The sequence below is a fragment of the Pezoporus wallicus genome, unplaced genomic scaffold (assembly GCF_028554395.1).
Source record: "Pezoporus wallicus isolate ANWC-B61680 ecotype Strahan unplaced genomic scaffold, APGP_CSIRO_Pwel_v1 contig_3952, whole genome shotgun sequence".
In the NCBI taxonomy this organism is placed as follows: domain Eukaryota; kingdom Metazoa; phylum Chordata; class Aves; order Psittaciformes; family Psittacidae; genus Pezoporus; species Pezoporus wallicus.
The window spans coordinates 7,455,237-7,480,693 of NW_026635034.1; the positions used below are offsets into that span (position 1 = coordinate 7,455,237).

General features: G+C 39.7%; 1 protein-coding gene across 2 annotated transcripts in view; it reads left to right on the forward strand.

The window, feature by feature from the left end:
* FBN1 (fibrillin 1) overlaps positions 1-25,457 on the forward strand; it is a 152,137-nt gene that overhangs the window by 55,241 nt on the left and 71,439 nt on the right. For both annotated transcript variants that reach the window (XM_057396830.1, XM_057396838.1), the window contains exons 7-15: positions 545-742; positions 3,977-4,102; positions 8,648-8,773; positions 13,435-13,593; positions 16,955-17,113; positions 18,315-18,455; positions 19,234-19,353; positions 22,700-22,825; positions 24,917-25,039. In XM_057396830.1, the coding sequence (XP_057252813.1) occupies positions 545-742; positions 3,977-4,102; positions 8,648-8,773; positions 13,435-13,593; positions 16,955-17,113; positions 18,315-18,455; positions 19,234-19,353; positions 22,700-22,825; positions 24,917-25,039 (1,278 nt within the window). The remainder of the gene's footprint in view (positions 1-544; positions 743-3,976; positions 4,103-8,647; positions 8,774-13,434; positions 13,594-16,954; positions 17,114-18,314; positions 18,456-19,233; positions 19,354-22,699; positions 22,826-24,916; positions 25,040-25,457) is intronic.

Here is a 25,457-nt window from a genome sequence, read left to right on the forward strand (position 1 = left end):
GCTAAGTGGCCTGTCCCACCATAAACAAATCAAAGCAGATGTGTTCCACATGCCCTCCATTCTGCTGTAGGCAAAGCTTACCCACATAGCTGGTAGAGTGTGTGCCTGAATAACAGTGAAAACAGTCCTCAAAAAACAACTTGCAGTCTGCATTGTCTTCCCTTGGGACTCATTTGAGAACAAAACTTGTGGAAATAAATGTATCCTAACTTAGTATTATTTTAATTAACACACTGAATATTTAAAACAAATCAATAAATAGACCCCACAAAGAGTATTGCTAGAGATTAAACTGAGCAGCAAAAGGGGACCTGCAGAATCTTAAGTATATAATACTCCTTGTAAAATAGTCAAAATAGATTTATAGAGCTGCTTATTTTCAGTGGATTTGAATGAGAAGAAAAGTTGAGAAAAATCCTGTGCAGAATACTGCTAAGGAGAATTGTTGGGCTGGTGGCAATTTGTTGCTGGTATTTTGCTTTATTCCAAGTTTTGTTGTGTATTTTTGTTGTGATGCTGATTAGATTTCCTTTCTTTGGCACAGATTACAGGACCGGCCCTTGCTTTACTTTGGTAACCAACCAGATGTGCCAAGGACAGCTCAGTGGAATAGTCTGCACAAAAACCCTTTGCTGTGCAACAGTTGGGAGAGCATGGGGCCACCCATGTGAAATGTGTCCTGCCCAGCCGCATCCCTGCCGCCGAGGGTTCATTCCAAACATTCGAACTGGAGCCTGTCAAGGTAAGTTAGCAGCAGAGCTTCCCCAAAAGCTGCTGAAATTGTTACTGGATTAATCTTAATTGAGTTACGCTGCTGTGAATAACCTGTCCTAAGCCATTCTCAGTTATATGTGTGAAGCATGGAAAAACATTGTCAGATGCATTACTTCATGATTCAGTGAGTGCCTGATGTTCAAGTGAGTACATTAGTAACTTAGGTCATGTGAGAGCAGCCAGCATCTTAATGAATTTCTCACTGCCAGCAGCCCTTTCCCTTGGTTCTGTAATGGTGTTTTTCTGAGTGTGCCACTCGACTATTCTGTGGAGTAATTTATTCTGTTTTCAAAAAGTACTCAAAACATCACAATTCTGTGGCAATAATGTTCCATTTATCCGGTGTGGGATTTTTTAGCTAAAATTTGTTGATTTTGGATTCATCTTGGGTGTCTTATCTCTCAAGCTACTCTGGTTTGACCTGCAGAAAGTGCCTGTCATGCCATTTGAAATGCCCCATTATGTATTTTATACAAGTTTGAAATACATTTGCATTTGTTTCAAATCTAAAAATCCACCCAGATGTTGCTTACTTTTTACTTTGGAGCATGCCTTACCATAGAAAGTCCTTACACTGCTTTTGGCTTTTATTCTAATACTTCCAGCTGTATAAATTCTTTTATTGTCTGGATGTCTGGCAGGAAACAGGAGAAAGTTAACAGGGGCAGCTATGTATTAAACTGATGTGGATTATACGTTCCCAGGACCGTATCTCTGGGGCTAGTTTATTTCAATCTGTCTAGCGTTTTTTAATAAGTTACAGTATTTTTGAGATAAAGATTATAAATTTATGAGTGATTTTATTTAATTGTGAAATTCTTATGAAGGACTTCAAGGCATTCCATTGCTTTAAAAATGCAGATATCCTCTGCCACAGGCCAAGTCCTTGTAGGTGCCTGCAGACAGTCACGATGAATTTTGAAATGGGCATGTTTGTGTATGCCACATAATGTGCACATATTTTGACCTCAGCCATTCTGTTGTGCAGAAATTTGTGAATAGAGGTTATGGACACTTCTGAAATCTTATGTGTATAAGTATGTGGCCCACACCCCTGAATTTATGCCCCACCTAGTCATATCCCTCTTGTTTGTGTCACAGAAAGCTACAGTGACCTCTTGGATGGGTTTGTGCAGTTCAGAATAAAGCTTCTTCTGCTTGCTGCACATTTCTTAGCATGCAGCTACATTTATGCTAATCTGTATGCGGCGCCAACACAGTTTTGGCCCTGTATGTTTGACTTGTACTTTCCAGTTTTCCCTTCTCTTGTAATGTGTTCATAATTTCAACAGATCTGCTATGGAACCACAGATTAGTTTTATTTTTCATGCAATTGTACGAAATCCAGTCCTTTTGAAATCAGATAACATCCATTCAGACTGAAGACATTTCAGGGATTTCACATCCATATTCAATCTAAATAAAGGAAAGCAGGTTCAATAAAATCCAGGTTCTCTGAAAAGAGAACTGTTATTATTGTGTAGAAGTCAGAAAAAATAACGTGGAGGGGAGGGCAAGTTTATTTTAAAAAGTAAATAAAATATCACTGCTCACAGTTTGACTTTGTCTGGGTGAAAGTTAAATTAATATCACAGCTGAGATTTTTAAAGATACAAAGGAGGAAAATGGAAGCCAAAAGGTGGGATTTTGAAGCGGACGTTGTGAGTCAGGAGCATGACTTATATCTGTTTCATATTTTATTTTTTTTAAATGGTCAGTACAGTGCCATGAAGTCTGGCTGACTACTGCTGCTAAAACAGTGCAATATTGCTGCAGCTGGAGTCCCAGCAGCAGTGTGACTGTGTCGGGAGTGCTGTAGTTGTGTGAGTTCTCTGCCTCCCAGTCCAGGGGCTAGCTCTAGCACAGCTCTGCTCCAGCTCTGCTACGTCCTTGACCCCGCTCAGTTGGCCTGGGGATCTTTACATAACGCCCTGCGATGTGGTACAGATATGCCCCTTGGCGTTCCTGAAACTTCCTACTTGTGGCTCCCAGGGAAATTGCCTCTTGGCCTTTTGTACAGACATAATACTTTGCTTTTCAGACGACAAGACACATTACAGCTGTCTCTCTGGGATTTAGAAAGGGAGATTTGAAGGCGTCATCTCCTTCAGCCTGTGTCCCTCCACTGAAACCCATCCTAGTGTGAATCCCAAGAATTCACGAAATTGGGTTTTACCAGCAGCAGCTGGTACTCTTTGGGGAGATGGGGGAAGCACAGGCGTTTGGATTGGAGAGTGGTGAGTGCTCTGTTTGCTCTTGGAGGACAGGGAGCAGCATACGGAGGGCAGCCCTGGGGACTTTGAGCCAGACCTCCGCTGTCTGCTATTGCAGTGCCACTCCTCCTCTAGTCTCTTTTCTTTAGCTGTTACTAAGCCATAGCAACACTTTTGCAGCTAAGTGATGACATACACGTTGTTGTGCTAAAATAGCTGTGAGGCCAAAAACTGGGGCCTCTTGAAAATGTTTGTCTTAAGCTTCTTACCTAGCCTGTGGTCATCTTTTGTTGTTTTTCTTGAGTGAAAAAATTAAAAGCAAAGAGAGAGAAATAAAAGGGAAAAAACCCTCCAGATTTATGGATGTCTAAGCAGCTCATTAATAATTCCTCCTGAGACATTAATTATGGCTATGAAACTTCTTGAGTCAGATCCTAACCACAGCCTAAGGTCATTGGTGCTGCTCTTACTGGAGTGACGAGTTAATAATTTCCGTCAGTAATGAGTCTGCAGCTCCCCAAGTCTCTCTGTGAGGCTCCCTCCATGCCCACTGCGCACTGCTCCTCTGTGGCTGCTGCATCTCTGTGCTGGTGGGCTATGTTGCCAAGATTTTCAAAGGGGCAAGTGATTTTGGGTGCCCAGCTTTAGATACTGTAAAGGAGCCTGAGTTTTGACAGACTGTGTTCTCTGCACACCATTCCCCAGATGTTTTGGAAAAACAGAGCAACAGCAGTTAGATGTTTAATGTCTGTAACAATAATAACCATGTGATTTCTTGCAGAAAATATTTAGAGTACTGTACTTAATCATACTTTGCATAGAGTAATTACAAAATTAGTGTCTGTCTTCACAAGCAAGTATCATAATATTATGATGGTTGAAGCATGGATTTAGGCATATTTACTTTAATTTCTGAGTAGACAAATTATTATGGCTGTTCTTGAGAAATGAATTGAAAGTGGGTGTTTTTTTCCTTTTTTATATGATAGATGTGGATGAATGCCAAGCCATCCCTGGGATCTGTCAAGGGGGAAATTGCATTAATACTGTTGGATCTTTTGAGTGCAGATGCCCAGCTGGACACAAGTTTAATGAAGTGACACAAAAATGTGATGGTAAGAAACTTTTAGAACTTTCTAATGAAATTAAAGGAGGAAAGTCATCTTTCTGGAGCCAACTTTGATTGTGACAAGTTGATCTTACTGGAATCAAAGCACTTTGATTGTAATTGTGACAAGCTTTCCAGTCTCTTGTGTTGAAAATGCAAAGAGCATGCTTCACAATGAATACGAACAATAGTAATTTCTCTTTCTAAACCAGAGAGTCTTAAATATTGGCCTACAGTTTTTCCAAGCCTTGTATTCATGTAGCATTTTATAGACTTAAAGGCAAACCTGAAACAAATTAAACAGTAAAACAAAAATATACTTCTTAACCAATATGTTGCTTTAGAAATGCTTGAGGTACATTTCTCTGTGTAGACCTTTTAATCAAAAGTTGTATATGACTGTAAGGTTCAGCAAATGCCCACCTACTCATGTAAACTGCCTTTAACATTAATGGGAGTTTGACACTGCTGTGTGAAGTCTGCAGTACTATCATCCTTACAGTCGCAGATGTTAAAGGAGGACAAACATTTTATCTTTCCTTATTGGTCTTACTATTTTGGAAGTACTGCAGGTGCTAGATATTAGTGTGGAAATTTGCAGTGATGATTATGGAATCTTGCTTATTTTTAAGTGTGATTTGATAGTATTTTTTCCCCTCTGTAATACAGTAATCAGGCATAGATGTCTCCTTTGCTTTAAGACCATTTTGGGTACATAAGGAGCATATTACTAAAATGTGTCAATTGCACATTTTTCATTCATCTTTACAATGAAGTCCACATAATGTTTAAACTCTCACAACTGATCCTCTTTGCAGTGATTAGACAAAAATTAAATTAATTTAGGCAGACAAGTTTCATAAGGGGCTAGTGCCAACTTTCAGTATTGTAAACGGGTATGGCTGCAAGGTGTGCATCCTTCACCTCTTCTTGCATCAGGTGCCTTTAAGGAAGCACTCAAAATTTTGTAGTCATTTGTGAAGAATTATGACTTACCCTTTCAAAAGAAAAAATCCAATTTCAAGCAAAGTTTTATAATTTAATTGCAGGTTAAGGAAAGCGATGGCAATGTCAGAACAGTTTGTACACAGCCTGGTTTTCAGATTGACTGCCAGTGGTTTTGTCAGAAAGTAAACCCAGAAAATTATGATTGAACAACCTTGCGAGTGTTTCCTTCTGTGGATGAAGTACGAAGGACATGGTGAATAGGAAAGACTGCACTTTATTAAGTGCTTTATTAAGTATTAGTATGTGAAAAAAACAAGAACTGTAGGCTTGTATAGGCTGCATTGTAGAAGCATTCCTATGGTAGTTTTCTCTTGCTGAAACATGTAAAAAACCCAAAACAAACAAACAAATCCCAACGGCAACCAAATCAAAGTGAAACAAAAAAACCCAAACCACCCTCATGTTTAGAACCTGTGCTTGGTAATAGTTGAGGGACTGGACCCAAGAACCTGGGATAGCTTGGTTCATTCCCAAATCCTGCCACAAGTTTCCTGCCCTGTTTTGTGAAATTGCTTTGGAGTGATCACCTGGCTGCAAAGATGAGACAGATTTTTCTTTCTTCAGTTCCGTACCTGTACAGTTTTTAACCTCACCAGACAGAAGCTTTCAGTACATCTTCATATTGCATGTACCAAGCAATTTTAATTAAAATCGTGTAGGTATTCATACAATTGAAAGAATGAAAGGTAACAACCTTATGCCAGCCGCATGAAATAGGATAGGGATTCAATAGTTGAGTATAGTAACGTAAGAACAGCCTACCCATTCTGCTTCTTTAAATTGTCTTTTGAGTGTCAAGTTGAAGTCTACCAGTATAAAACAAGTCATTTGCCTTGTAGTAATTGACTGTAATTAATACATACTAATTAACATCCGATCATGTACTTGGTTTAACTTCCTCTCCAGCAAGTAAGACTTCTCGCAGCTGTAACCTGTCCTTGGGGCAGAACCGGGAGCTACCTGCTGAATTACCAGTTGTTTTTTCAGTAGGCTCCCATTAAAATGAGATTGGGATAGAAATCATTAGGTACAGTGAGACAACGCAAGAAGATGGGAAATGAAGCGTGTTGGCCAAATTTCTGTTTGTTAGCATAGCTGATGGAAAACTTTTTTTTAAGTGTTACAACATTTTGCAGCTTCATATAACCAGTTACATCATTTCCAGTTACATTAACGCTGAGGTAAATGCTTTACTGTGGTGATCAGGGGGGAGTAATTTTTCCTGGAGTGACATTTATGTCTGCAAGTACATCAAGTATACTTACCTTTATAAAACTTGCATACTTAACAATGACAATGTTGCTTATATGAATATCAACACTAATATAAATAGTGAAATACTGTTTGGGTTAGGCTCAACCCTAAAATAAAGAGTGATGATTTTGCTTTTAAAAAGGTCAGACTCTATATAAACAGTGGCAACAATGACTTTGAAGATAAACATTGGTGAATTTGAGTCAGAAAATGCTTGAATGGGATCCATTTACAACTGCATTTTTCTCTGTTAATCAAGGGGCTTTATTCAGACCAAAATTCAATTTCCACATTTTTTGTCACTGAAACTTTTGGGACTCCTGTGGAGTATAATCTTGGAGCAGGAGCCAGAAGTCTCTTAGCAGTGCTCCCAGGGCACTTGGACTTGAGGCTTTGCCAACACTGTCGAAGTAGCCCTGAACAAAAAGTCACACCCCTCTCACACACCCACGCGAGGAATGTGACCCACATCACGACAGCTAGCAAGATGATGGGGAAGAATGTGTGCATAGGGGACCCAAAGCCCTGCACTGCTTAGGATGGGTTAGTCTCCAAGGTCTGGTTATCTGTGCCAGCACAGTCCCCTCCACTCCTTTCCTGCAAAGGCAAGGGGCCACAAAGGTATAGGAGCATCCAATGCTTTACCTAGGGGTGGAGGAACTGATAATTTTTATAATACCGAGTTTTGTATTGCTCTCTTTAGAGGAGAGTAGAACAGAGATCCTTTCTACTTGCTAAAACACTCGTTAATGGTCCTGTGGGACTTTGGGTGTTCCCCCATCTGTTGGGGCCAAATTCCAATTTAGGCGTTCCATTTAAATTCCCCCAATCGGTTTTAATGACTGTGATATTATTCACTCCTTGCCTTGGCGTGTTGGGTGGTGTTGCAGTATTTCATCTCAGAAATTTTTGTGGTTGGTGAAATCATTATTACAGCCATGTGTCTATCTGTTTGTAGATCTCTGGAGGAGAGGTTGGATAGAGTCCTGTGGTGCCATTATTCCTGGCTGGGTTCTCCCTGTCAAGAGAGCAACTGGGTGATTGTAGGTGGCTGTGACAGGCAGTTACCATTGGTCACTCTAGAGAATAACCCGCCATTCTACTCTGCTTTGCTGGTTCTTCTCATAGGTACCATGGAAAAAGTGAGCCATTTTTAAGCTCAGCTAGACTCCAGGTTCCTAGAAGATGAGAGCAATGCTCAGTAGATACAGCTGCATTGTTAAGACAGTCACTGGAAACTAAGGGGAAAGTAACTACACATCACAAGCAGGCTACTGGTGTTAATTAAGAAGCAATTGGGGCTGGCATAGGTTGTTATTAATGTGATTGTAGATAACTTAAATTCCATGCTGTGGAAGAAACCTTTCACATTCCCTCTATTCATGTATGCAGCTATAATCAGCTATAAGAAGGTATGTGTTAGGGTGTTTTTCTGCAGTCTTTGAAATTTTTTCTGCACTGGACTTGTGATGATGATTTAGTATTGAATTGTGATTCTTTACTGAAGACCATCACAATATGGACTTTTATTTTAAAATCACTGACAAAATCTAGGAGGAATTCTGGACTTTGTCTTGCTTCTGCCGTTGATGTTTCAGTTACTGTCTCAAAATGTGTTGAAACTTTGCAACATTCACTTAGGGGAGAAAGCCAGGAAAGGTAATTTTTGTTGCCTGCAGTCATCCTTCTTTGAGCGATAATCCTGTCAGATTGTATTCGTTAAACAGTGCCTAGCTGCTCAGTGCTTTTATATGGGGGATTTCCAAGAAAAACCCAAGTGCAGTAAGAAAGACAGGCAATTCAGTAGGTGCTACACTTCCCTTTGAGTCAGTATTGAACCATTGCCTCAGTGTGGTGCCAGTACATACTATGCTGCTGGAGATAACATGAAACATAACGGTTAATCTCCTGATTGCTTTGGTCATTACAGGTCCCATGACAGTTTTCTTAATTCTGGCGTGCAAAATTCAAACTGGAGGGGTCATGGTTTACTCAGTAAATCCCCTATGCAGTGTAAGACTTTCATCCATCATTATTAGGCAATAAAGAAAACCCTCCGGCTTTTTGCAATTTACAGATACAGTATTTTCTTAGGCTTTATTTCACTTATGTTTATAAGATGCCTAACAAAAGATCCTAATTCAAAACTGCTGATTATGCCCCTAGTACATAAGTTAGGAGGGGCTTCAGACCACGCTGAATTTGATCATTGAGACTAATTACAAAATACCTGTTCTTGTGCTAGAACTAATTTAGCTAACCGGCCCCTGCTTCTCTTTTTGCGTTGAAGATATTGATGAATGCAGCACCGTTCCTGGAATCTGTGATGGAGGGGAGTGTTCAAACACAGTTAGCAGTTACTTCTGCAAGTGTCCTCCAGGGTTTTATACAGCTCCTGATGGCTTAAAGTGCATAGGTGAGTACAATCCTGTAAATAATAAGACAGTAGTTGTCATGAACATTCATGCATATCTAAGATGGGTAACTGTACCAGAAATTTATTTCAGTTCATGGTCATGAAATCTTCCTTTTATATAGAAGTACACCATGTGCCTGTATGTGTATTCTGAGATGATTTTTCCATTTTCTGGACGTTTTTTCTCTTTCCCTCTTTGCTGTGACCTTCCCTTTCATTTTTCTTACTACACTTTTTCTCTCATGTCATATTCGTTGTCTTAAACTAGGCAGAACTTGTTTAACACACCTGCTTGCATGGTGGGTTGACCCTGGCTAGATGCCCAGTGCCAAAGCCACCCTATCACTCCTCCTCCTCAGCTGGACAGGGAAGAAAAAAAATACAACAAAAGGCCCACAGGTTGAGATAAGAACAGGGAGTGATCATTCACCAGTTACTGTTGCAGGCAAAACAGACTCGACTTGGGCAAATCAGTTTTAATTTATTCCAATCATATCAGAGTAGGATAATGAGAATTAAACCAAATCTTAAAAATACCAGTCCTCTACCCCTGCCTTCATCCCAGACTCAACTTTATTCACAAATTCACTACCTCTTCTCTCCCAGAGGCACAGGGGGTGGGAAATGGTGGTTGTGGTCAGTTCATTGCAGGTTGCCTCTGCCACTCCTTCCTCCTCAGGGGAGGACTCCTCACACTCCTCCCCTGCTCCAGGCTGAGCTCCCTCCCACTGGAGACAGTCCTCCACAAACTTCTCCAACATGACTCCTACCCTTGGGCTGCAGTTCTTCATGAACTGCTGCAGTGTGGGTCCCTTCTACAGATGCATCCTTCAGAGCAGACTGCTCCATTGTGGATTCCTCCATGGGCTGCAGGTGGATATGTGCTGCACCATTAACATCCATGGTTTGCAAGGGAACAGCCTGCCCCGCCACGGTCTGCGCCAAAGGCTGCAGTGAATTTGCTCCAGTGCTTGGACCACCTCCTCCCCTTCTTCACTGACCTTGCGGTCTGCAGAGCTGCTTTTCTCGCATGTTCTCGGTCCTATCTCTGGGTGCAATTGCTCAGGGTTTTTTTTCCCTTCTTAACTATGTTATCCCAGAGATGCTACCACTGTTGCTGATGGGCTCAGCCTTGGCCTTCATATTCTTGTTCTCATGTTTGCTTTTGATTTAGTCCATGTTATATTCAGCAGTCATTTAGAAAAGCAACTATACTTGAGAAAGAAAGTAATCACCCCAGACAGCTCCTCATTCCAACTGTTAGGACCTTAATGCAGATATTTTTCATTAAAGGAAGTAGCATGATAAGCTGAGTGTGGGACATTTGTATCTGCTTTCATGATGATGAATTGGCAGTGCTGTTCTTTCAGGCTTTCATTGTGCAGAGCAGAACCTGTCTTCTAAAGGCCAGAAACCAAAGGACTGTGAGAATTAACTAAATGCCACTGCAGTGCCAAAGCCATGAAAGAATAGTATTAGCACTTAGTGCTTCTGGGAAGCATACAGCCTGCTCTGAGGCAGGGCAAGTATGCAAATTTTATTTTTTTTTGTGTGTTTATGTAGTAGTTTCTGTTTTCACTGCCAGTGCTGAATTTTGAGCAATTTTATTGTCATTTGAGAATCAAGTGGAAGGTTTATTTCCTCTGTTTTAGCTTGTTTATTTAAAGGCTCACACACAGTGCCAGCACTGGGGTTCCAGGAAGCACCCTGTGTTTAGTAACTTTGGTAGAAAATATTTTGGGGAAAAAAATTGAAAAAAAACCAAACTTCACAGACCCAAGTACCAAATAGTATTCACTTCTCTGAGAGATCTGGAAGTAGTTTGAGTTAGGATTAATTTTGAAGGGTGCCATTCTATTTATACAGGTTGTGAAAGATGAACTATATTGCTTCCATTATCAGTAACAGGATTTTTGTAGATTGGATCCATACCATACACTTATAATGCCACTGGGAATTGCTTCTGTTGCTTCAAATTAATAGCTCCTAAATGACTATGGGTCATTAAATCATTGACTGCTGCTTGTACTTAGGAGATTCACCTTTCTATAACAAAAAAATTCTAGAGATGCACAAGTACCGTTTGCTTTTTACTTTTTATAGTCATTGTTCTGTCAGGACTGCCCAACATTCACACCCATGTTGTATTCCTGCAGTTTTTTCATCCTTTTCTTCCCACTGTATATGTAGGCTGAAATAGCTCAGCTAAAGAATTGGGTATTTAAATGCTGACAGGCTCTGTTAAGTAATATGCCAGTGTGAACCATCATTAAAATTTTAGCTGTGTGTTCAAGGCAAAACGTGCTAAATGGGAAGCACTGTTAATTATCTGCAGATATGTTGGATTTGTGTCTAATATTAACGAGGACAGAACCCAGATCTATATGCGAGCTGGGAGAAATGGATGATCTTGATTTAATTACAACATGCCAGTCTTAAGTGAAAAGTGTTAGCTGAACATGTCTGTTCTGTTAGAGATGAGGAAGTGCTTCTGAGAAATGTATCCCTTATGGGACTCAAACTGAGCAGCACTGGAGCCAAGCATCCAGAGGAAGAACTGGGAGTTCCATTATTACAGACCTTAAAAATTCAAATAGAGAAAGCAAAGATAATATCTCCTAGAGCTGAAGAGCAGAAACAAGAGCAGAACATCTCAGCCCAAGTACATGAAGAGTCTTATGAAGAAAACCACTAGCCCAGACATCCAGCTTCAGCTGGCATAGATGTCTTTGGTCAGTCTACTTTTTTAAATTTATTTTTTATAGAAGAGGCACATTTTTCTTGAGGTATTTTCATGGCAATTTTTTGCCTTTTCAAAATACTATTTTTTTTAAAATGAAAAGTACTAAAATATTAAAAACTGAAACAGTATAAAGGTTGTTTCCTGCTCTTCTTTCCCTTATTTGTGTGTTTGACTGTTTGGAACAGAAAATGAAAGAAGAGAAAAAGAAAAAAAGAATCACCTCTGATTGGAAGTATGGAAAGATTTGGCATTTTTCTCACCAATTTTCTGTCTTTTTCTGAAAATGGTGTGGCTTTTGGATAAGCTCTTACTCCCGTAGGTAGACAAAGATGTATGCTGTGTATTTACCTTTTTCTGCCATTTTGTGTTCCTGCACAAATCCTATGTAGATGCTTTTTACACTTCTGCCCATTACTGCTTTTAAATGTTTAAAAACTTGGTACTGACCAGAAGTGAGAAGGATGAATTACAGGGGATGATGATAGGGTCTGTTAGAGGACTTCCTCCCTATTATCCATCCCACCATCATACCAAGCATCTGAATAGTTCTTCAGGGATACTGGAGAACAGTTTCCTTTCCAGGGAACAGTTTGCATCTGAGCTTTATTTGATTTTTAATATAGTAGATAAAGGAGTGTACGTGTTTGGCAGTTTAGTTGTGTACCAGGAGAAAATGGAGGACCAGTAACAGAACTGAGTAGATTTGGGTCTTTTTCTCCGTTTCAGATTTCCATTTTATGATAGTATGAGTGAACTAACTAAAGTTCAGAAGCAAAGGCCAACTGAGTCTTTTAGTTGTCCTGCCAGTAATATCCGTGTTCAGGGTTCCAGCTAATAAAAGGCAGAACCATCACAGACTTTCCCAACATATCACTATATATCAATTTCCTCAAAGTAATAAGAAACTTCCCTATGCTTTTTTTATACCCACTACTGTAGCTAGTAAACTCTGCACAGCCCTGTTACTAGACAGATGATTCCACCATGCCCTGGATAGCTGAGATAACGTTTCTTTAGAGACTGGTGTCTGCTGTTGCAAGGTTATATCTGCAACTTTTTTGGTCTGCATTTTGACAGCAAATGTTTGTATGTTTTAGAAACAAACTTGGTCTGGTTTATTGTGCAGGATCAAATCACACCACAGCTTATACTGAGTTGGACATGATGTGACATATTGTGAAACAATTGCTCAGAGCTTCAGATTGTATCACAACATTTTTAAGGTTTTTTTTTCTCCTCCCATCCACATTTACTCTCCTTTCTCTAAGCTGAGGAATCTCTGTGCAATGTTGTTAGAGCTGAGTGTATGAAATCTGGGTACAGGACGTTCTTGTACAGCACGTGCTTACCCTTTTCAGACAGGAAACCAGAATATCTCCATAAAAAAATGCGATGGCACCAATTAAAGCTTTGTTGTTGTTTCTTGCCTGCAAGCCTGTATCTTGTCAAGTCACTACATACTTCACCTGGGAAAGCCATGACTGATGAAAAATGAATGCTTTGAGAGCTGCAATGCTGTATTTTGTTGTACGTCAGTGGCTTTCAAATCAAAGCTTAAACAGAATTGATCTGGTGCTGTCTTTAATAGAGATGACAATTATATTCTGAATATAATTATATATATTGAATATAATTGAATGTAAAAATATATTCAGTTCTATTTTTGCCTTCATTAATTAATTGCTGCTCCATGCTTCATTTCAGCTTCCTCACATGAGGTGTTACACCTGAATCCAAAGCGGCCCAAAGATTATCTAAATTTTCCTGGTTTTCTGCCTTTTGGTTTTTATTGTTGTAATGTTCAAGTGCTATGTCCTCAGTAATGTAATCAGCCAAGAAAAATGGGACCTTTGCCTTCTGTGAAAGCTGTGCTCCTTGTTGGACTGATGGTTACATATCCCTTTCTTTCTCTTGGTAGATGTGCGTCCTGGATACTGCTTTTCTTCTCTGACCAACGGGCGTTGCAACAACCAGCTCCCCCAGCCGATGTCCAAAATGCAGTGCTGTTGTGACAGTGGCCGGTGCTGGTCTTCTGGAGCAGCCACTGCACCTGAAATGTGCCCGATCAGATCCACTGGTAGGAATCTGCCTGTATACGCTTATGAGTGTGGTTGAACACTGAGTCAGGGTGATATTCTTTTATCAGTAATGTTTTCATTAAAGAAAATCACAGGATGGCTGAGGTTGGAGGGCACCAACGAAGGTCATTTTGAATTAAGCCCTGTGCTCTCAAAGAGAGCCTCTTGTAGCAGGTTGCTCAGGACCCCCAGGAGGACAGGGCAAGCAGACATAAACATAAGATTTTATCTGTTGCTAATTAATGTTTTGTAACCGCATTATTCTGACATTACCTGATCCAGATTCTGTTATCAACATCCTCTTCAGGCTCAAGTTACTTCCTTCACAGCCTTCTGATAGATCCTTATTCCCTCTGCAGTTTCATTCTTGTTGTAAAACTAGGGTTTCCTTCCTCTGACATACAGCTTTCTGAGATGCCATTTGTTTCCTGAGGTTTGGCAGAGAATGCAATCTCTGCTACCAAAATGTGCTGGACTTTACCACCTCCCTGTGAGTGGAGATCCCCAGATAACATGTGATTTGAATTTAAAGATGATGAGCATTGTGCAACTAAGTGTGAGGGAGTGGGGGAAAGATGTTTTTGAGATTGTTTAGGACTGGAGACCTAATGAAATGCTTTAGAAATAAATGAATAAAAGAAACTTAAGGATTGATGGCAGGAGCTCAAGGGAGGTGCAGAGTTTAGGGAGGATTGGGGGTCATAACTATAGCAGTGAAATTCTGAAGAAGTTGTCAGAGGTCATATATGGGAGTGTTTATTAGTCTTGGTTTAATCCTTTGAGGGAAACTGCGTAATACTGGAGCAGAAATCTGTGATCAGAACTCTTGGAAGACTCTTCCTGGTTCTGTCACAATCTCATTAATAATACTTAAACATGTTAAATGTTAAAGCTGGCTAGAATAATACTAATGAAACAGTGTAATCTACTGATGCTCATCTAAAATGAGAAGACAAGGAAAAGCTTTCAATCTTAACACAGTCCCTGTTTTCTTTACATACTTTCCAATTATCCATATCTAACTGGTGAACAAACTGGGTGGAAAAGTGAAGTAATTTGGCCAAGGCCACATACAGAGACGTGGTGGAGAAGGAGCTAGAACCCAGGACTTCCTGACTCATAAATCCATGCAAGGTCTTCCACATCATTGTTACATGCCACTTTTTTCTTTCTTTCTTTTCCCCCAACTTGGGATAAAATGAGACTATAAATTACTCTTTTCAAAAATGCTTTAAAATTCTTTGGAAGGTCTTACATGTATGTAAGGTATTGCTGTCAGTATTTAATCAAGTTCAGTTATTCCTTGATGTATCCTGAGAAAACAAGATGAGGAATTTAGAACTGTCAGTGGCCCAAAGTCTGTCTAACTCTGAAATGGAAATTCACTGCAGTATAAAGTGGAGCACTAGCTGCATAATGTAACCAAGTGGTTGCATTTTCAATGCGGGCAGCAGACCCAGATGTTACTATAAAATAGGCTGTTTACTGCTAGAAATTATACATGGAGATTAAAGTTGCAATAAAAAAGGTTTGCACTGTATTTCTTTGCGTAACACAGCAATAGTTGTTTATTTGGAGTAACAGGGTTTTACCATTGACACTATAAATACTTCAAAAGTGGTATCTCGGGCATCCAGCTGTGTGTATGTGTATGTTCAATTCTCGCCTCAGCAGTCCCTTCATGTCTGCTAATTCTGTTCAATCAGTGGGCACCCCTAAGGCTGTGACTTCTTTTTGCACAGAAGGCCTGGGCTCCTGGTGGTTGGCTTTGGATAATTGGGTATTACCCATCTAGAATAAAAAAAAAAAATACAGTATTGTTTCTCTCACAGAGACTGATCATTGGATTGTAGAGAATGCGTGATCAGAGAATTGACTATTAAAACCACCATCATTAGCAAACATCTGCATATTGGAATTTGTGTATGTGCCTTCTGACTGATGTTTTATCCACAGGTAGACCTCTGATTGAGAGTAGCTTCAGCTTACTTGTGAATAATCAAAATAGAAAGCTAGGAGGAAAAAAAAAACAAAAACAAAGAAAGAAAATACAATACATAATGCAATAAAATCTTCTTGGAAATGATTTAAAGATTAAAATCACTCTAAGGAACAATAAAGAGAAATGCAGTGGCATGTGAAACAAACCGATCACCTAAGAGCATTAAAATAGATGCAAAGATCATAACGGGGAAAAACAAAACTTTAGGCTACTGTGTTTATTTAACAAGTCCTCTGTGATTCAGGAAGAACTTCTAATGTGTTTTACAGGTGGAAATAGAAGTGAGATGAAAGTGTTGAAGGCTGAAATATCCAGCTTAGTTCTCCCAACACTGAATTTATTTTTCAGTTCTCATTTTTTATATTGTTTTGGGAATTCATGCATCTCTCTAGCATTTTGGTTTCATTATATAATTCCTCTCCCCTGTTGTGCCATAAACTTTAAAATTTTGAGGTCCAAAGATGTTGGCTGTGTAAATAGTTATTTGTGTATGAACAAATTGTGGACATGAATTAGGTCAGCTGGAAATGTGGTGTTTAATTGTGATACTCTGCATGCATTCTTTGGATCAATAAGTTCCAAACACACACTTCCCAAAGACAAAAGAGTCAGGGGCAGGAGGAAAAGTGGGGCAGTAGGGCAGATGCCACTAATAGAGATAAACAATAGGAGAATGCATAACACTCAGTATAAACTGTGCTTACAGCAAAATAGATCATTTTCCCATCATCTGGAAAAAGATTGTCTTGGTGGGGATCTGACTTAGTTTCTCTTTGTGCTCCTTACACTGCACCTCATTTGGTTTCTGCTTTTATTGGCAAACTTAATTTTCACAGGGAAATAGTGTTTGTGTATTCATTCTCTAATTGGTTTTGCCTCATTGCTTATATTTATATTTCTTTGTTTTAGGAAGTTAAATTTTAAGAAATCCAGTTGAAACTGGGCTTTTTCCCCCTGTTCAGTATTTTCCTAACTCTGTGGCTAGCTTTGTATTAAATTAACTTGGGATCAAGTCCAGAAGTCCTTCTTTAGGTAAACTTCCCACTGAGTTCACCAGAGATTTTGCCTGAAAGAAGACTAAGTAGATTAAGATCAGGTCTCCGCCTCACTGTTCAATTTCATATCCAGAATGTCAGTTATGTTATCTTTTCACTGGCAGTCTTCTGACAAGCAGTATTGATATCCTCCTAGATTAATGACTCAATTCACAGAACAAAGCTTGCTATGAAACAAATTTATGGGCTCAGATTTTCCAGATTACTTAAAATTTGCTACTGCTAATCTGAAACACTGTGAAAAAGGGGAGGGTTGCATTAAATGGGAAGGCCACAAGAGTCATTCATGTATTCACGTTTCAGATGAGTATCGCAAATTATGCACAGTAGCTGCTCTGCTGCCAGCAAGACCTGAGCTTCCTCCGGGCCGTCCTGACATCATCCCTCCACCACTCATTCCTGGTGTTTACCCACCTCAACAGCCAGAAATTGTCTATCCATCTCGGGCTCCACCACCTCATGGTAAGAAAGGAATAACCTTCCCCTGCACCACGTGCATTTAGCTCTTTAAAAGCAGTGTGCTCCCTTCAGCTGTTGGTATCTTTTGCTTACTATATGGACACATAGCCTCTGGATATCCTTCTAATCTTAGAAGGATACCCTGGTTACCTGGTATGTTACAGCATGTGTAACTCATTGGTAGTGTTTTCCCTGTTGAGACAGGATTTAAAAATTACGTCCTCACTGTCTGTACTGAGGCCCACGTATTGTAGAAGTTACGTTACTGTTATTTTGAGGCTGTTGTGAGCTTTACTGCATGTTAACAGTGAGGAACATGAATAGCTCTTTGACTAGGTTGTGGTAAGTTACTTATATTAAAGAGCCAGAGCGGGAGAAAGCGGCTTCTTTCAGGTTGTTTTCTCACTCTTGTTTGACCAGGTAGGAAATGTACCAATAAAAATACTAGTGTGCTGCAGAACTGATGCTGCCCAACATAAAGAAATAAGTTTTTCAGAGATACACATAGATAGGTTAGTTTTCTCTAGAGCAAGGATGAAGCCAGAGCAAAATACTGATACATACCTTATTCTGTCCCTTGCTCAGGGAATTTGCTACCTGCCCATATAGTCTGCAGTAGGCATGTGCCACCTGAAATTATTTGGCGTAGCCACATACTCCTTTGCACATAAATACAAGCTCATTTCACCCATGCTCTGTGCAGATGCAGACAGACTCTGCTTGCACTGGCACAAGTTGCAACTGTTTGGTCTTGGTTCAGCACCAAGCTGAGCTAATGAGCCCAAGAAGCAAAGTATGTTAACTCAGGCCTGACACTGCGCTGACGTAGCTGCACAGCTTCTGGTCAGCTGGGAGCATGGACAGAGCCAGCTCATGACCGCCTGCCAAAGACTGTATAGGCACACCTTCCAGGGTTATCCCTGCCCTCCTCTCGCTCTGCTGTCTATGAAAACAGAGATAACTGAACCAGTCTGACTGCTTTCTGCTATTGTAGGCTTTTAGTAGAGTCCTTGCAGTGCCACGTACCCACTTTACCACTGGGTATGAGCAGACTCTGTCCTCTCTCGTCCTGTAAAAGAGGAAAACAAGATTGACTTGCCATAATAAAAATAATCAGTGGTTGCTAGCTGTTTTCAGATTAATCTCTGAGTCAAAATTATTATGGTGAACTTTTAAAGTATTTCTCCAACTCTTGTTATTTCAGTGATCTTGCCGGTGAACTTGACTGACTATTGCCAACTGTTCCGACATCTCTGCCTTAATGGGCGCTGTATTCCCACTCCTGGGAGCTACCGCTGCGAGTGCAACAAAGGATTCCAACTGGATGTTAGAGGGGAATGCATTGGTATGTGGGTTTCTGCTGTAAATCACAAAGGGAAATTTTGTTTTGAAGAAAAAAAAATTATTTTCCACATATTGTATAACTCTGAATTCTTCAATAAAACAAACCTCCTTTATAAAAACCCAGTAAATAGACTTCAACAAGCTAATTGCTTTCAACTGCAAACATTTAACCAAAAAATAATAATAGACAAAAATAACCTACAGCAGTTTTGCCTTTAAGTCAGTATTTAACAAATCTTGTAATTTGCCACAAAATTATACAGAAAGTTTTCTTATTTTACCAGCCTGTGCTATAATGTGTTTATTAGTGATTGCAAATGATCTCTTTGATTATGCAAACAATCTATTGTTAAAAAAAGGAGTCATGATCTCACACTTAGTAAGATTTACAAGTCATCTTTCAGCTCATCAGGAGTATCTTGTTGGGCTCTTGAGTCCTTTAATTTTGGGACTCAGCCAGAGTTGGATGATAGGAGAAAGGATTAACTGTCTTTAATGTATAAGATTTTGCTTCTGTCAAAATCTGTGTCTCCAGTGGGGCTGGAAATATGGAGTTGCGGGAATAAGGCCTCTGCCTCTTGTCTTGCTGAGTACTCGTTTTTCCCAGCTCCTGCTTACCTCAGAACATGGTATCCTCTTGCTGAGAATTCAGTGGTGTCCCCTTTCTTTTCACACTGAAAGACACTATTTCTTCAACTACAAAACATATAAAATACCTCTACAGATCTGAATAACTTTCAACCAGTGTCGTAATAAAAATATACTGTCTGTGTCTGCAGATGTTGATGAATGCGAAAAGAATCCATGCATCAGTGGAGACTGTGTGAACACCCAGGGGTCCTACATATGCCAGTGTCGTATAGGATATCAGAGCACAGCAACTAGAACAGAGTGCCGAGGTAAATTATGGCTTTACATCTGTATCTATACTATTGTATACATACCAGGAGGGAAAATAGTTTTTAAGCAAAATTTAACAGATGTGTTAAATATGAGGGGTTTTTAAAAAAATAAATCAGATATGGCAGTAAAAATGATTAACCTGCATGAGCTGGCTGTTCATAGACTGGGTTATGGAGAAAGACATTTTGTATTGTGCTGAAGGTATCTGGGTGCCATTTGTGGCTTTGAAGTGGAAGCAACTTAATTTGTAAATTTTTTTAATTTTGATTTTTGATGATCTTGAGGACAATTAAACATCCCTGCTTTGGAGAAATCTTTTACCTATAAAAGTTAAAAGACAGTAAGAAGTGGAGGGAAAGATAAGTCTTCCAGTGGGTAAATAGATTACAATGTCCATGTGTTATCCTTGCGCACTGTCAGAGAAAGAACTAAACATACATTACAGCAATAAAAACTTAAATAAGGTATGGAAAAGTAGTGAAGAACTGGCAAGGTCTAGGTGTGGAAGCTTCAGCGTACCCATTATTGGTGTTTTGAAAACCAGGCTCAACAATAGTTCTGATGGTCTTCATCCTGTCTTTCTATGGAGTGGTGAATGGGTAGTTTCTTGGTGGTCAGCCCTATGTCAGGGTTCTGTGGCTCCGAAACTGTCCTGGGGTGAGAATTTGACAGTAAAGATAGATGCAGTCCTTTATGGTGAAGTCATAATGAGAGACTTCTGGCAGGAGAATGAGTGATTACTTAAAATTTCATAAGAAATGAAGCATCTAAATGAAACAGGATGTCTGAATGCTCAGAGTCCCACTTCATATTTTGCTTTCTGCACTGAGGAAGGTTCATTCTGAAGCAGAGTGTTTCTAGAAAGCCAGAAGAAAGCTATCTGTATTAGTGTGTGATTTTTTTGCTCTTCCCTTTGTGAATCGGAAAGGTACAGCAGCTTACTCCAGTCCAGGAGGACATGCAGAGCCAGCACCACTGCTGCATGTTGCTGAGAGTATTTGACCTAATTGCTGCCAAACAGCCATGTTGCAGAAGCATCTTCATAGCTCAGCTGACTAGTGGTGAAGGAGTGCTGAAGTGGAGTCTCAGTGGTGATGAATTCACTCATGAGTCATTTTTGTCACACGCTTTTAATTTGACTGATTCATTACACAAACACATGCTTGTCAGAAGCCCAGTAGCTTAATGGCATTAAAGTGTGGTCACTTAGCAGTTCCTTTGCAGTCAATGGGAACTGTGCTTGCTTGACAGGCAGTTCAGAAAATGCAATGTTGTACAGAATCCTTGTTTTCTGAAGAAATTTTTAGGACCAGTTTAGGGAAAAGAAAAAGGCTGGTGGGGTGCATTTGACAAAATATGCCTATAGCACTGGTGCCTGCCAAAATCAACATTTGCTGCAAAATTACTTTGCATGACTATTTTGTATGTTGAGTTTTTATATTTTGGATACCCAAATGTGTCTGTGCCCATACACATTTGCAAATGTGTTCCTTGCATCCATTCTTGAAAAATGGGGTCTCCGCAATGACCAGATGTTTATCTATTCCTTGTTCTGAGGTCCCAGGGGAGGGTGTTTTCTGCATGATGAGCCTGATAGGTGACTGATTAAACATTGCGGTCTCTATCACAAGCAACTGATACAACTGTTGTTAGGATCCCTTATAATTCTAGTAGGATTTTGGCTGAATTAATATGTTAATTGGAGACATAGATGAATAAGGTTGTCACATGATGATTAGCGATCAAAACAAAAAATGCTTTTTCAATTTCAGAAGATGATTAGCTAGGAGTGCATAGGAGTCAAAGCTTTAATAGCAAAGTGCGTAATATGATCTACCCAACATTTCTGACAGGAGGAAGTCAGTCCTGACATGGAGATGGCTGCAGTCATGGATATTTCAGTGAGAGGAGAGCTTTGATTTTTTGCCAGTTTCTCTGAGGAGGGGAAAAAAATCCACAATGTTATTTCATAAGTACAAAATTAAAAATGTAACATAAACTAATAATGTGCATCCCGTCAGCTGTGTGTACATAAAGAACAACAAGATTTTGTATTAGTTCCTGCAGCATTATTTAGATGGCATCAGATGTGCGTACAAAATCCAATAAACTCTTTAAAAGGCCAGAAAAATCTTGAGATGCTGTAGGATTTCTGCTTGTCCTAAGGCCGGTGGAGTAGCTGAAGCCAGGGTCAGGTACAAGCGAGTGCCACAAAAGTAGGGGGAAAGGAGGGACTGAGCAGAGAGAATTGCTTGATAAACATGATAGTGCTTGTTTATCAGATGAGGGGAGGTTTATCAAGCCTGTATGCTTTTGCTGGAAGTCAAGAGGGCTGCAAGCTGCCACCACAGTGATTTATCACTTGAGCAGCTCTTGCCTCTCCTGGCCTGATTTCTTCATTGTAAAACAGTTATTTTCAGGGATTTCTTAGCAGCTTCCCAGAACCATTGCACTGCAAAGAAGGCAAATACAGGTTCACAATGTTGAGAGGCATCAGTTCTCCCTCAGATAAGGTGTCTAGAGAACAGGAGCATCTGGGAGGATACCTTGTCCTCTGCTTCTTCCTGAAGTACAGCAATGCCCTTCTGCAGAGAGGGCTTAGGGAAGGGCACCTGCAGGATATTTGGGAAGACTGTCTGGTTGCATAGTAGATAGGTCTGCATGGGCTGGTTGAGATCTCTGTGAGCAGAGTCCCCTGTGTGCAGGAATCTCTGGGAGATGGTCCAGGCCTTGATGGAGAACACTGAGCAATCTGAAAAATGTCTAGACAGTCTGTCTCAGCATCTCCTCTCCCCTCGTTTGGAGGAGAGGGAGAGCTGCCAGCCTGGTGTGATATCACTATTCAGGTCCTCCAAAGCACTTGCCAAGCACCTCCTGCAGAGAGAGGGAAATGAGGAGCTGATGTTTCAAATATAAAATACGCAGGAGAAATATCTTCTGAGGTGGGAAAGTCTCAAACTTTCCTGTTATCTTACAATGCAGTAGCAAAAGACAAGCTTCCCCATCTTTCCGTCATAGTTAGCTATTGTTGAGTTAAACTTCAGTAAAAAATTATCATGATAAACGAAAATGCAAAAAAGCAATTGAAGGGGTCTGATTCTTGTCTGAGCAAGCTGCAGGGTAATAGTCACTGAAATTCTTGCACAGCAACCTGAAATTTCAAGCTGATGAACATTTTCCACCCTCATAATGTTCACTTATGGAAATCAAAATAAATCATTTTTCAGGTGAATATAGTTTCCATGTAGGGTTAAAAACCTAAGGGAAAGGGAAGTGGGAAAAATTCCTCTTGAGTATTAAAAAAAACCCAAAATGTTATTTTTCTTTTTGGTTGGCTTTCAGACATTGATGAATGTTTACAGAATGGTCGTATCTGTAATAACGGACGATGCATAAATACAGACGGCAGCTTTCACTGTGTGTGTAATGCTGGCTTTCAGGTGGCAGCTGATGGGAAAAACTGTGAAGGTAAGGCTTTCCTGAGTTTATTCTGTGTCAGTAATTGCAATTACAAGAGGTTATTCACGTCAGTGAAAAACAAAAGGACCTCTGGTGGGAGGGAAGAGAAGGAACAAAGCATCACATTTCTAAATACCTTTTGCTGTATTTGGGAGGGCAAGTAAACTGTCTTTTGCAGCCAGTTCTGGAGCCTTGGCTTGGCAATCATCAACGGGATGTCTGTCCAGCAGGAGAAATAGCACATACCACTATCGCAAAATGCAGTTTCTTTGGTGGGAGTGGTACATTTTAAAACAGAGCGCAAGTCACATGCTGCCTGGTTTTACTGTGTGTTTAACAGCATGCTTTATGGGATCTTACTGGGTGACTAGCAATGTGTTTTATGTAGATGCAGTCTGGTCTGACCCATAAAAACTGTTTTAAGAAAAATTTGTAAACATAATTGATGTGTTTCTACCTCCCAGACCTTTAGTAAAGGGGGGGGGTGAAGAAGAATGTTCTTTATCATGCTTCCCAAGGTCCTTGGGAAGGTTCCCAATGATCTATTCATACGTTAAAGGAATTTCAAGCACTGTTCTTAGAAACATTTTTGGCAGAATATTATCTCAGTGATTCAGCTCAAAGACTTAATGCCAGAAATCCCGGTTGGGATAGATACACGATTTTTTCTTTTAAATCATAAATTATTTTTGTCTGACTTAGCCTGTAAGTAAAAAGAAAACACACCATGTCTAGAAGTGTAATTTCTGTCCAACACAGCTGCAATATGAAGGAAAATAGCACAATTCCGAATATGTTGTAATGTCATTATGATCCAGTGATTTTATGTGCTAGTAGTGATTCTGTTAATCCTTCATAGAGACAGACATTTTAAGACTCTGGTTTTCCTGACGCTTTTTTAGATACAGTTTAGCACTATAAGCTGCTTTTAAAAGATCTTATTATGGAACTATATTGACTAAATATATTTAGAAATTAATATATTTTGGAAAAAACCCTCAATTCTGATTTCTTCCTTTCCCACCAAATACCATGTGCTAATAGTAATAAGAACCAGGACATCGGCAGTCTGGTAAAACATTTTTAATTCCATTGCATAAGTTGCCAGAATGTCTGTTGCATCTACTTATGAAACAGTTTCATTTCTGGCTTTGTAATGCATTGAATTTTGTTCTTAGGAATACATGTGCACACACACTAATCATTAAAGACCATGGCATTGTGCCACACCTTAATGTAACTGTGTGTACTCCTTTATATGAAACTGGTAAATAATGCTGATTTTTTTGGATGTAACATCCAAAACTGATTTCATTTGTGCCAGGATGAAATAAAGACTGAAATTATATAAAAGTTTACACAAATCAAGTACAGTTATCTTTGTACTTGCTTTTTTTTTCCCCTCCTACCTCTTTTGGTTATGTGAGTAATTGTGTAGGGTTCAGAATAGCACTACCTGAGACTCCACCTTTTCCTATTTAAGTCCTTCATGCTATGCCATACCCACATATGTGACCTGTCATGCTGAATCCGGGGAAGGGGTAGGTTTCATTTTAAACAGAAGTTCATGATGGAAGCGCCCACAGAATGAATACTGGAGCACAGTGCTGGGAATTCTCCCACATCATGAATCTTAGGCTTACCCAATGGAGGTTACAAAAGTTTTCACTCCAGACACAAATGCCTGGTCCTCCCCTGTCAGGTGATCTTAGTAACAGAATTGTGTTTACCATTCCAAATGGGAGTCTGTTTCTACCCTAGCTTCTGCTTACATCAAGACTGCAAGTCTTCTTCAATTACGTACCTTTCTCACTTTTTTTTTAAACGGATTTTACCAACTGGCAGTTCTTAAGCTGTCCAGCTTCTCATCCATTTGTCATTCTCTTTTCTCTTTTTGGATGCATACCTTTAGATGTTAATGATTCATTATGAAGTAACAGAATTGTTGCTTTTACACGTTGTCCTATCATATGTTTGTTTATCATGTACCTGTGACAACTGAGAAAGAAATTGAGGTTTATATTTTGCATATAAAGCATATAAGTAAGAGTTCTTTTACTTAAACATTCTAAACATTATCTCTTCAATGTACTTTTTCAGATATGGATGAATGTAGCATAAGGAACATGTGCCTCAATGGGATGTGCATCAACGAAGATGGCAGTTTTAAATGCATTTGTAAACCGGGCTTCCAGTTAGCATCTGATGGACGCTATTGCAGAGGTGAGCACAAAAAAAGTTTGTGAGTCATATCCCTCTGGTAGCTTCAAGAATCACCTCATTTCCTTACAGTGATCCTTGGGGACAAGAAATACTGGGCAAGTCCTCATCAGATATGCTTTTTTAATCAGCTGGATTGATTTGTCATTGTGCAAGACAGCACTCAGTCTTTTCCAGTGTTGAGTAACCGCCCTAACCAGCCAGTGAGAAACATTCTTTGATGAAAAACTGTGTGATCTGATCTAGTTAAACTCCAGTTAATTTTACCTATTAGGTCTTCTGTAATTTGGCTCCAGTCTACCTCACTTTTTGTGTTTGGCTTTTTAAAGTTTTCTGCCTTTGGCCACCCAAGCATCCTGGCTCATTGCCTTCTTTGGGTTTTTCTGTCATTCCTTGCCTGGGTGTTCCTAGTCAATACAAC